The sequence below is a fragment of the Patagioenas fasciata genome, chromosome 16, assembly GCF_037038585.1.
Source record: "Patagioenas fasciata isolate bPatFas1 chromosome 16, bPatFas1.hap1, whole genome shotgun sequence".
Classification (NCBI taxonomy): Eukaryota; Metazoa; Chordata; class Aves; order Columbiformes; family Columbidae; genus Patagioenas; species Patagioenas fasciata.
The window spans coordinates 8,700,110-8,712,638 of NC_092535.1; the positions used below are offsets into that span (position 1 = coordinate 8,700,110).

Genomic DNA, 12,529 nt, shown 5'->3' on the forward strand with positions numbered 1-12,529 from the left:
AACCCACCACAACAAAACCTGGGGTCTCTTTAGGATAGATTCTCATTCTAGAAATGGATGCCACCAATTAATAACTACAGAAAAGTTGTGGCTTCTTCAAGAAGTGAACTCGTAGTATCTTAAAGGAGGCAGCACACCACCTGTGCTGCCGCTGAGACCGCTGCACAATTCTAAAGCACAACTTCACATGCAGTTCAAGTGCTCTGCTAAGCCTGGTTTGCTACTCGGAGGACACAAACCACAGTCCCCAGTCACCACCACCACTGAGCTTGTGGGAACACACTGCAGCTCCCCCTGTGGAACCAGGGCCTGGGACTCCTGGGGAGGAAGAGGTGAAGAGTACGGTGTACATGCTGCTTTCATCTCAGCATGGAGCTAAGACACAGCTGGAAAATGGGCTTGTTCCTGGCAGCCATGTCTCAATCCTGGACTTAGAGAAGTACAAACCCTCTGTTTACTCTCACGTGAATTTCCAACCATGTCTAAGTCCACCTTACCCACTTGTATTTCCCACGCTACTGCCATTCCTTCAGCTTTCGTGCTTCCCATTATTCTTTTCATTCCCATGACTACATGAAGCCCTCTGCACTCACCATTGTCAGCATTTCCCATTTCACCACTATCACAGGATTTCTGAGGAGACATTTAAGTAGAAGACTTCTAAACTGAGATCTTTGGAAGGATTTCTCTTTTTTTTATTAGAACACTTAAAGCATTTTATTTCAACACTAGAACCACATAAGGCTCTTGTAAATAACCACGCATCCTTATTAGTTCAAAGAACAGAACTATTTGATACACAACAACAAACAAAACCCCCAACATTTTCTACCTCAATTCCTCAGGATAAGCTTTGCATTAAAATAAATAAATGAACACAATAACAAAAGAAATAACCCAGAGAAGACAGTTCACCTTTCAACGGGTCTTAAAAGCATTACTTCTCAAGCTGCTATTAAATTACCTGCATTTTACAGCAAATGAAAGCAAGACTGCCACTAAAGGACTGTTATACTGATGAAATGATAACCAGCATCAAGCTCTAATAAAAAAAACTTATTTCCAAATCTGAACCTGAATTACAATTCTTCCTTCTTTTCAAAAGATAGCACTACAAGTTTTACCAACAGCAGTTTACTTTTTATTTATTTCATAACAGCAATATATTCCTAGCCCCTCAGCACACACATAGCTTTTTTTTCTTGCACTGTGCCCACTCACCCGTAACGGCATCATAAAACTCTTCTTCACTATTCATCCTTCAGTGTGAAGTCTCCGTACAGCCAATCCAGCTTCCTCTAATGCATCGTTGAACTCGGTTTAGAGATTAAGTATCTGTGTGCTGTCCAAGTCTTCTTTTGCAAGTATCCAGCTGCTTCAGATGATCTATTTGACAAGACAGGGCAACAGAATTAGCAAGTTCCACGTTTCTGATCTGTACAAATATGCACACTTGACAAATACTAACTTTTCTACTTCTTCCCATGGCAAAAGATGGATTCTTGTGTTCGTAAGTAAACAGCTTTCTTTGATACCAAAATCATTGTGAAGATAATACTACCTACCACAAGAACAGCTGATGTACAATGCTGCATTTGTCTCCATATAAAGATATCACATACATTACTGGAGAGTAGACCTTGTTCACCGCAAGTTAAATTTCAGGCAAGTACAGCTGCAAGGAACAGAAAACTGAAGGAAGAAAAAGGCAGCTGCCAAAAAAAAAAAATAATCTGCTCTTCAGTGAGACGATGAGCCTTATGGCATCCTTAACCAAGAAAGCTGGGAACAAAAAGAACTTTATATCTCAAAATCTCACGGTTGCATAAAAATGTTGGCCCTCGTACATCATGAAATCAGCATCTAGTGACCATTAGAGAAGTTCTGTCAGGCTACTGCTATGAACTCTTGAAGAGACAACTGGAGACTTTTCCCCTCAAGAGGGATTGTGTAAAGAAACAAACTTTTCCTCGGTAAAGCCAAGCACACCACAGATAACTTATAGATCGATGAAGCATTCCAGCTCTACTTTGTGCATAGACTAAATTAGATTTTTCCAGATGGTTGGCAATGGTGCAACACAAACATTTTTACTTCCCCCAGTTTTAGTCAAGAAGAATAATGAGAAAATTTAGTTTGTACTTGTAAAGAAGTTCATCAGGTACCAACAATGAGCCAAGTACACAAACGACAGCATGGCAATGCTACCAATATCTCCTCCAAAACAACCTCAATCTGTCAGTGTCAATTTTTCTATGATCCTTGAGGATCCCGCTGCTTTTGTGATGGTAATTTTTTTCCAGGGCAATTATAACTTGCACAATTCCATTCCAATTAAGAGAAACAAAGCCAGAAGTGCATTTTGCTCCTAGCAGACGAGCTTGCCATGTTAGAAGCCCATTCCTTCTCTCTTCCTCGCTGCAAGAAATCAAACTGCACGATTCCTCCTGTATTTCAAGTCTGTTTACCTCACTGCCCAGAACAAAAGCTATTTGAATGGCTCACAAACATATAGTCCTTCCAATTCTCCATTCATAAAGAGGCATGGTTTGAACTCATCTAAGTTAATGAGTGCAGCGGTTGCCTTGAAGTGTTATATCTGCCAAGGCCAGGTATCTCAGTTTGTCATCTTCCCTTTGGAACTCCCTATTTTGCTTGCCACGATACAATTTCACTCTTTGAAATCACATTTGAGTGCCCAAGCAATTAGCAGAAAACAACAAAGTTTAAAATAATTTCTTGAAGCAAATCTTGAACAAGTTATTTGGGTAGAACCTAGTTTTTCTAGTCATTATGCTTATTTGCATGCCAATGCCTACAATATAAAAAACAGACTAGCAAGAGTTAAGTTAAGCACAGCACGCAAAGTCAAAAACTTCCAAAAGCTTCTGGTATCTTCTAATCAAAGGACTACCACTTTGGTTCCTCTGAAATAAGCTTTGCACCTTGGTGATGTGGTAAAGCCATCCACAAGCAGGTTAAACAAGATCTTACGCTGTCCAATAACCCGATTTGGGAGTGCAGGTATCAATGCTGAAATAAGAATTTCATGCTGGTCCCAAACAAGTAACCCCAACACCTTAACAGGTAGGGGATGGAAATAGTATTAAAAGGTCTCATTTTCTTAAAGGACGTGAGGATCTTTTGCAAAAGCAAAGGACAAAACGAAGTACGCAGTCACAATAAAAACTGCAGAAACATAAGAAAATACCTGTACCGTTTCCACAGCACACCTTGAAATAAGTTTTCCAGAGAGGAGGGATGACTAAGACTGACATACCGCTTTCCAGAAGCACATCTGTCACCAGCAGAACAAATAAATGCTGTTCCTAAACACACACGGTACACCCATGGTCACAGGCGCTCAGATCCCGAGATGCTCGTTCTCGGAACACACACTGCTCTCAATGATCTTTCCAGCCTTTACGCAGAGAACGTAAATATTCAAACCACCCACACTGTGGTGACAGCTGAGGTCCCATGATGAAGGAAGAACAAAGTTGTACCGAACCTGTCAATCAGTTGGTGGGGAATAACCTCAAACAAAATTGTTCTGTCAAGCACAGCACTGAACATGTCACTCGTACCAGGTGACATGAGTTCTACTAACACACTTTGCTTTCAAAAGTTTAAATCCACACAGCTTAGAGGGTCCTGTACAAGCCCCCAGTCCCCAGCAGCAGAAGGTACAGGGAACTCCTTTCCAGAGATCCACTATCAATAAGATCAGTCCCAGACTTCACACAATTCCCACCTATTTTAAACCATTTCCTCCCACTTGAATTTATTTTTAAAACCAGGACAACAAAAGTGCAAGACTGCAAACCACTTTATAAAGTATTTAAGTTGCTCAATGCATTCTTCTATATGAGAAGAGATGCAGACGCTCCTTGTGAAGGGAGGTTCCACCTTCAGATCTTTTCTCGAAACCCAAAGGTGTGGAGATCCCTGCCCGCTGAGCCGCTCTGCAGCCCCTGTCCTCTCCATGATGCTGTGGAGAGGACCTGTAATGGTTGCCCATAACATCTCATTTGCTTACAGCCCTCCCAAGCACTAGAAGTTGAAGTTTCCTACACTATTTATCTGGGTAGGTTAGGAAGCCCTCAAGTTTGTCATCATGTGTGCTTGCTGCTTCTCAAATTCCATTCCTCAACAGCAAAAAACAACAAACACCTTATATCTGTGTCACTGATATCCTGGGTCCTCAGAACTTGCACACCAATCAAAAAAACCAAACACTAGTACCTGTTCAAAAAAACCTGTAAGAGTTTGAACATGCAGTTACTATGACTTAGTTAATTCAGCATAACTAGTTACTCCATACTGACTTGTTCTTGTATGTTAATCCTCAACAAAGACCCAGGTGCTTAACCAAAAGTTACTCCTCCTTCAAGAAACATTTACATATCTATAGAAAGGTAGAGCATTTGCAACTGGAGTAGCTCATCTGAGTGGAATGCGGTTCAGCAAGCTCAGTTCTGAGGTCTGGTTTGCTGACTCCAGCTGCCCTGTCTGACTCCTACAGACCTGAAGTTGAAATTTTAAATCATGCAGCAATTCTGGAAAGTCACTGCTTTGTTGAAACCATCCTCCTGTCTTCACAAATCCTGAGGTTTTTTGCTCATGAAGCCCATGTTCTAGGTCTATGAGATATATACAAAACACTGGGTCATGTTCATTATACAGCTGTTTAATCTACTTGTGAGACCAAGGAGCATTTCAGTAAAAGCAAGTAAAGAAAGTGTAAATAGTCATAAAAATCAACACAGACCTTCGCCAGCATGAGCAGGTAGGGTGTTAAGCTCAATAAGCGGGAATTAGAGTGCCACCCAAGAATTAATGAACCGGCACATTCAGCAGCTTTTTCACATGTACGGTTTTGCTGGATGTGCGCTTCCACAGCACATTTTAAAACAAACCAAGCTTTTTAACTTGGAAGCAGAACGCTTGCAAGCAAGGGAAAAAAATAAAATGAAAACTTTCTGTCAAATCTCATATGAGAAAAATACTAAAATACTACACAAGTATTGCTGTGGGGGAGGAAGAGAAGGGGCAAACCCCATTAATTCTGAAAAGACACTCAATTTCCAGGTTTTTGCTTTTCTTTAATGAGTCAAAAGGGCACAAGCTCAATTTAATAGAAATATCATGGAGCAAATTTAAAATCAGCTTGATACAAACAAAAATTTATTCCATACCCTGTTTAAATCACCTGATGGCACATGTTAATAAAGAGAAACATTTCCATTAGTTTGATTTCCTGGGTTCAGGATCCACTTTCTGTCCAGAAAGAGATGCCAGAAGAGCCAGCAGAAGATCAAACACACACTCTTCATACTGACACTAAAAATAATAAATAAAACTACAAGGAGAACAAAAACCCCAACAGTGCTACAACATGACTGGTGGAATAAGAGCCAACCCCACCTTCTCGAGTTGCCAACTGAAATAAAACATAGCTGTAGTACTTCAAGGGACGGAAATAAATAGCTTGAACTAGAAGATAAATATTAATGTATTTTTGCTTCATAGACACCTCCTGAAAGCATCAAACTGCAGCGTTTCATCTCTGAATGAAAGCTTCAGCAAGGATGAATCTTAATTGACTCATGAAATCAGGTTACCTACAACACTGGGTTTAAAGCACCTATAAAAATTAGCCACGAAGTCAATTTAATTGACAATTTAGATACCTGCTGCAATTATTATGCACTTAAAATCTCTCCAACCAGAGAACAGCTACACAGATTACAGAATCCAGAAGAGGATTTTTATTTACCAAATTAGATTTGTTTCTTACTCCAGAGTTTGAATGTAACAGCATCTTCCATCAGGATGTCTTGGCAAGATGAAACTCGCTCTGAATCCACAGCAAGAGAAGAACAAGTCCCTTCTCAAGTCTGCTGAACAAAGTGCAGAGAGGTCAAGAGATGAGGAAAACTGCAGCTGCCCCTAGGACAGGCCTTTGTGTAGCTGGGGGTTATTTGCATTTAGCTTGGAACACAAGAGTCCAACAGATTTATGACACAGAGAGTCGTGTTCTGTTCTCTCAGAAATACACTTTTTTTTTGGTGCTGTTTCACAAGAATTAGAATAAACTGAAACACAAGTCTGGTTTGCAACTGAGTTCAGGCTGCAAAGTTTGTTTCTGCATCAGAACAAGCCCCAATAATTGTCACATGCCCCCAGCACAAAGCGACAGCACTTCTATCAGAAACTTCATTCATTGAACATAAAAACTGTAAAGAGAACACCAGACAGACAATTTCTTACCAGCACAGTGGTCAATTACCTACGGGAACCGACGGGGATCCCCAGTGTCACTTCTGCCAAATATTCTGTTTTACAGCCAAGGATACTGGTTCACAGAACTTCCACCAAAACTAACAAACAAAAAAAGACCAAGGAAACTTGATTCCAGCAGATTAATATTTTCTGATGCAAAATACTTCATTGAAATTCCCACAGAACTCTGTAACTATTCTCCTTTTTTAACACTATGTCAACATTTGAGACACTTTCCTACCTGAAAGCATCTGGTACAACATCCTTTGGACTTCGTAACCTTCCCTTGGACACTATTTCATTGTCCACAATTATAAAAGGTCACAAAATTCTGGTTTACATGCCTTCCCTACCCATGAGGCATAATGCTAGGCTTGATCATGACTGATGCACCAGCTCATTCCTAGCCACGCTGTTTAAAAAAAGATTAATAATAACAATAATCAGTAATTCAATACTGTCTTGTAAAACTAGTTACTTCTTACTAGCTTCCTAAAGGATGTGTTTTATCTTCTTTGTAAGAGATACAAGGCAGGAAGTAATCAATAACTCCAAGCACAGTGGATTTGATTAACTCTGTATCTACTGACACTTCTATTCATTTACAAACATTTCTTTGAACCAAAAGTTACTTTGAAGGTAAAATTCAATATGCTTGAATATTTCTTATCAATGTAACCACCCCTACAAATTGATCACTGAAGATTAAGAACATAAAGAGAACTACAGCACATAACATCACTGGAGAAAACCCCTAGAACAGCAGATCTCCCTCCTAAAAGGCACTGGTTAAGTTTTGTCTCTGTGGCCCCATTCTCTCCAGGTAGTTACAGTTTTACATTTATTCTGTACAAGGTATCTTACAAATAATTTTCATGGAGATTCTTAATTACGATAGCAATCATATTGCAAATAAAGCAGGACGACAACGGCTGACTAACCCAGTGCAAAGCCCTACAGCATAAGAAACCGTGGGTTTGTGGCTACCAACAACTCCTCGCACATTGAAACCCTGCAGCATGAGTTCATGCACATGGCCAGCGGACTATTTGCTGAAGACTGAGATGATGTCACAAATTTGCAAAAGCTTTAGAAAGTCAGAGTTTCTGCTATGTTTGCATTTCCTTTAAAGCTACATTTATAGTAGATACTTAATGGATTCCAGTATAAAGGCATTACTATGTCTGCTCTTGTCAGTAGATTAAAAACAAACAAACAAACTTGGACGTCTCAAGAGACGACCAATACCTCTAAATAGAGTTCACTTTTAATAAAGAAGCCACCTAGCTATCTTCTCAGTAACATTAATCCACGCAGACTGGTTGCACATGGTTGCAATGGTTGCACAGCATTTAGAACTACATTTAAGACAAAATAAGGCCATGTAAGTAAAGTTATTTCCATCTCCAAATACAGATAGCATTTTTGTTTCACTATTAAACAACCATTCAACAGGTTCATCGATGTTGTGCAACACATAAAGAGCTTGTGCATGGGGAGATGCTCTGTTCTTCTGACAAAGTTCTCATTTCAGCCAGCGAACAAACATGCTGCTGAATGCACTGCTATAAACAGGCTGGTGTTCTCTGTAGTCTTAACATGTACAAGTTTCATAATTGACAGTTATTAAAAGGATTCTCATTCTCACTTGATCAAGTGGCTCGGTCTGGAGCGAGCGATGTGAACCACAGTCACCCCAGAATCCCAACGCCGCTGCCTCAGACCCCCCACATCGGCATTTCCTCTGAACTATCACTAGAGCCAAAACCCAACGAGATATATTAACAGATTGCTTTGGGAGCCCTAATAAAAATCTGACTCAGAAGGGTAAAAAATAACTTCATTATATCTGTACTCTTGTTATCCGTTCATGAAAACACACTTATTGACAAATATAAGCACACAAACTTATTTGTAATACCGCAAAGGTTCAGAGCATCCCAACAAGCACACCACTTCTCTAAAACCAAACAGCACAGCTGAGGAACTGAACTCCAACAGGAATGCCACGGATCCAGGGTTGCCTCCAGCCTAACGCCAAGCACAGAGGTTACATGTCCAACAGAGCAATATACAGTTTAAGTTTTGCATCGTAAACCCAAGAGGGTCAAGATTAAAAGGTCCAGATGTATTTCTGCAGCTGCAGACACAATCCACCTTTTGTGCACACCAGATTTATACACAATCCCAGGAAGACAACGCTCTGCAGCCCCCTACATTTGCTGAATGGAGGGCTGCTGTTATTTACTAAAAACCTGTCTCATTAAATTATGTGCATAACTACATATACTGAAATAATCTAAAGGATCTGTCTAGACCAGCAAGTGAATTTCCAATTGTAACTGCACTAAAAAAAAAAAAAAAACACAAACACACATTTAAGAAAGCTTAGTCTATTCTTGTAACTTATTGATCCTAAAAATTAAGGCATTATCATTGTGCACTGAATCAAGGATAAATTTTTGAAGAGTATAACTGAAAGTCATGCTAAGCCACATTTGACACATTCTAATTGCTTGCTGCTCTCCTGCAACTTGCTATTACAAGCCTTTAGGAAAACAAAGTAAATAATTACAGCATCATACATTCTTCTGCATAGTAATTATTCAGAATTCAAATACTGAGATAATATATTCTTTAATTAAGAGATCTATAGTGGTCTATTGCATAAAATAATTAAAACCATAAAAGAACGGATATAACACACAAGCTGTATTTTTTTGCAACAGGAAACATGTTAAAGTCCCCTAACTTCCAAAGCAGCAGATACAGACTGACCAACATTTTCCTTGCTCTCACTTTCCCATTTATTCAGGTAGGCAAAAATACCCCTTAGATTAGCTACATATTCAAACTCAGTAAAAACATTCAAGATGTTGAGCACTCCATATTTAACACGTATTCTTTGCATGCCTGATTTTGTGTATTTCTTAAAAAAAATTTAAGACAACCAAATACTTCAGTTATTTCATAGAGAACAGACTGAACACTAAGCATTTTAAAACATCATATTGGAGCCAAATACAGACACTGCTTACTAGAAATCTTCACGACTCAGGTGACAAAACCGACCCTGATTGAAGGACTAGAAAAAATAATCAACTTGTAAATAGAAGTTCTAGTTATCAAGTAGCATGATATAATGTCACATTGTTCAAGGACATGTTACTTCAAATACCAAAGCTAATGAATTATCTGCCTAAAAATTCAATATACTTGCAATGTGAATCTTGCTTTCAAACAACAACAAAAAAATCATCTGACTGGCACTACAAACAGTAATTTAAAAGTATAGCCTTATCAAAGTGAAAAAACCTGATTGGTATGTTTTCCAGCCAACACTAAAATAACAGAGAGCAAAGCTTTCCACCTTTGTTCTAGGCCAGCATGTGTGAAGTTCACACAGTACAATTCACAGGAAGAAAGACTGAAAGAAATACCAGGCTCAGTCATGAGACCTGTCAGCTTAAGCAAGTATGTATCATAGAAAGCAGTAACAGTATTAAAACTGATTTAAAGAAACCATCCAACAGTGAAAATTACCCTCCATCAAGTACATTCGCACAGATGTTAGCAAACAAATAACTACAGCCACCACACTGTTTTCCAGTATTGCATCAACTGAAACCTCTAACTTATTGTATTCAGCTACTTGCAGACACAGAGTTTGTTGTCTAATCAGCATTTTTCCATCTTGAACTTTCCTGTTTATAAGATTATAGTGGCATGGCTGAAGAGCTAGTTTTGGAGAAAAATGGCGTATTTATTCCTGAACAGCAGATGTCTCAGTGTTTCCTTTCGAGCACTCGCTGAAGTTACAAGTTCATTATGAGGTGCTGCTGGTCAGGAAAGTAACATGTAAATCACTCCTGATCTTATCCTACATCGCCCTCAGCCTTCTGTCACATGGTCAAACGTTTGTATGACTTGACAACTATTCTAAGAAAAGCTGTGTTTACAGTAACTGGAAACTCAGGGGGTTACTTGGGGGAAAAAAACAACACTGCTCGGAATTTCTTGCTTCCATGCTAGTTTAGCCAGTTCTCCTACTTCCATCCAGCACTTTGCATTTGGAAGTTACCCAAGTCACTGCTTCCAGAAATTGCTCTGAGGTTTTAAAAGTCCCAGTATACGCTGGTATAAAGTGTGTTAAGATTATACATATATATATATATATATATATATATATATATGTGGTTGCCCCCAGATGTCAACATGAACATGGAGATACTGAACTTCGGAAGGTTAAGCTGGAATGAAACTTTTTTTTCTTGCACACATGATCTTTAAGAAAGGAAACACTATTAGGAGTGGTACGGAAATGCTAATCCACACTGCAGATCTGTGTCTCCTTTTCTCTTTTCCTTTTTGAAATCTTAAATGAAGACTATGTACTTTAATTGAGAAAACCCAGAGTAAATGAAAGTAATATCTGCTTGCACTGAGCATGCTTTGCAGATACCTCTGAGGGGAAACACAAGGTTATGTTAGACGTAAAAAACAGAAGGCGATTTTGAACCCACATCTGAAATTCTGGCCTGCAACGCTGCAGAGTGAGAAACCATTTCCAAAAGGAGTCTTGAATCCAAATATACAGATAGCACAAACAGGATTAATATCCACATTAAGTAAATGGCAACATAATTTATACCTTTGTCACCATGCAGAAGTTCTGGTGGCAAGTTATTTAAAAAAAAGCCTTTTTTCCTGCTATCTTTCCCATCTTGCTTGTCTCCCTTTCAGGAGCTCTGTAAGAGAAACACAGAGCAGGTAACTGAAAAACAACAAATAAAACCAAATTCAAGTAAATCCTAACTGCTCTTTGAACTCCAGCCATGGCCTATAAGGCCCCGAGAGGCTCACGTACAGTGCTTAAGCCGAGCTCAACACATTCACTTTGGGAAATGAGCGTCTCAGACTCCTTTAAACTACCCAGTTCCACAAGCAAGCAGGAAATAAAAATAAATAATTTTAAAACCCCTACGCTAGGTCTGTCAGAACAGCAACCCGCGCTCTGCACAGCAACGTCCTTCAGCCTCCCGCGTCCCCGGAGGCCCGCGGTGGAGCGGCCGTCCTGCCCGCGGCTGGGGGCACCGGACCTGGCAGGGGAACATCGTTCGACTCAACGCGCCATCGCCTCAGCGGCCGCGGCCTGCGGTTCGCAGTGCCCGGAGAAAAGCAGCGAACAGGTCCCGGAGCCCGTGCCCGCCGGGAAAGAGGGCGCAGCGCCGTGGGGACAGCGCTCCCCCAGCCCGCTGCCCGCCAGCAGCCCGGCCGGGCCGATCCCCCCGGCAGCCCGCCCCGAGGCGCTGAGAGCGACCCCGAGGGGAGTGACCCCCGCGCCGGGCTGGGCCGCGCCAGGCCCGGGCGGGGTTAGGGGAGGCGCTGCTGCCCGTCCCTCAGCGGGGGCAGCGCTGCGGCAGGTGGGGGGAGCGGAGCCTCCCCGGTGAGCAGCGGGGCGGGCGGACGGGGCAGACGCGGCGGCATTACCTGGCACCGCGCTCCCACGACGGCCCCGCCGCAACACCCCCCCACCCGACACGGCTGACACCCAGGCGGAAGTGCGGCGCTCGCAGCGGCGGAGTGACGCGTCTGTTCACCAATCGCAGAGCGCGGCCTCGCCCCGCTGAGGTTGAAGGGACGAATCGGTTTTCCCGCCCACGCGCCCGAAGGCGGGGCGAATGCTAATGAGGCGCGGAGCCTCATAGCTCCGGACCGCACCACCGCTGGGGAGACCGTTGGCCAATAGCGAGCGGGAGGGGTGGGGCTATGCAGATTAGGCGGCCTCACCTGGCGCGTTCGTCGGGGCTGGTGCAACTTTTGCTGCACAAATGCACCCGGGTTTTGCATAAAGGCACCTAGATTTTGCACAAATGCACACGGTTTTTGTCTTACCGACATCTTCTAGCTGTGCTTTTTGGTGCTTTCATCATCAGCCAGGTGCAAAACATGGGCTCAGCTCACAATGACCTTTGTATGAGAAAGTGTCGTCCTGTCCAAGGGGTGGCACTCACCCAATCCCCCATTTTTTTTTCTATTTTTTTGTGCACCAATATTAATGTCAGCAATTTTCTATTTTATTAACGTTCCAACCGACTTTGAGGTATGCTGTGTGTCTAGCCCGAGGCCACAGGTTGCAGTGGATTTTCAGGTCATTTTTTTTCATCCCAGTGAGCTCCAACATCCTCCATGTCTGGTCATCCTCTGTGTCATACAATCATAGAACCATTTTGGTTGGAAAAGA

The 12,529-nt window shown here is 41.6% G+C and overlaps 1 protein-coding gene across 9 annotated transcripts in view; it reads right to left on the reverse strand.

The window, feature by feature from the left end:
• Positions 1 to 11,883, reverse strand: part of OSBPL2 (oxysterol binding protein like 2) — a 28,964-nt gene extending 17,081 nt beyond the window's left edge. Inside the window, exons 1-5 of one of the 9 annotated variants that reach the window (XM_065849743.2) lie at positions 11,776 to 11,883; positions 10,937 to 11,033; positions 6,297 to 6,383; positions 5,780 to 5,900; positions 1,222 to 1,386 (exon numbers count right to left, since the gene is read on the reverse strand). In XM_065849743.2, coding sequence (XP_065705815.1) covers positions 1,222 to 1,258 — 37 coding nt within the window. In that variant the 5' untranslated portion in view covers positions 1,259 to 1,386; positions 5,780 to 5,900; positions 6,297 to 6,383; positions 10,937 to 11,033; positions 11,776 to 11,883. Of the gene's footprint in view, positions 1 to 1,221; positions 1,387 to 5,779; positions 5,904 to 6,273; positions 6,384 to 10,936; positions 11,034 to 11,269; positions 11,349 to 11,384; positions 11,545 to 11,775 lie in introns of those variants that run through there. The other 8 variants (XM_065849744.2, XM_065849739.2, XM_065849738.2 and 5 more) reach the window with 8 other exon arrangements.
• Between the last annotated feature and the right edge of the window lie 646 nt (positions 11,884 to 12,529).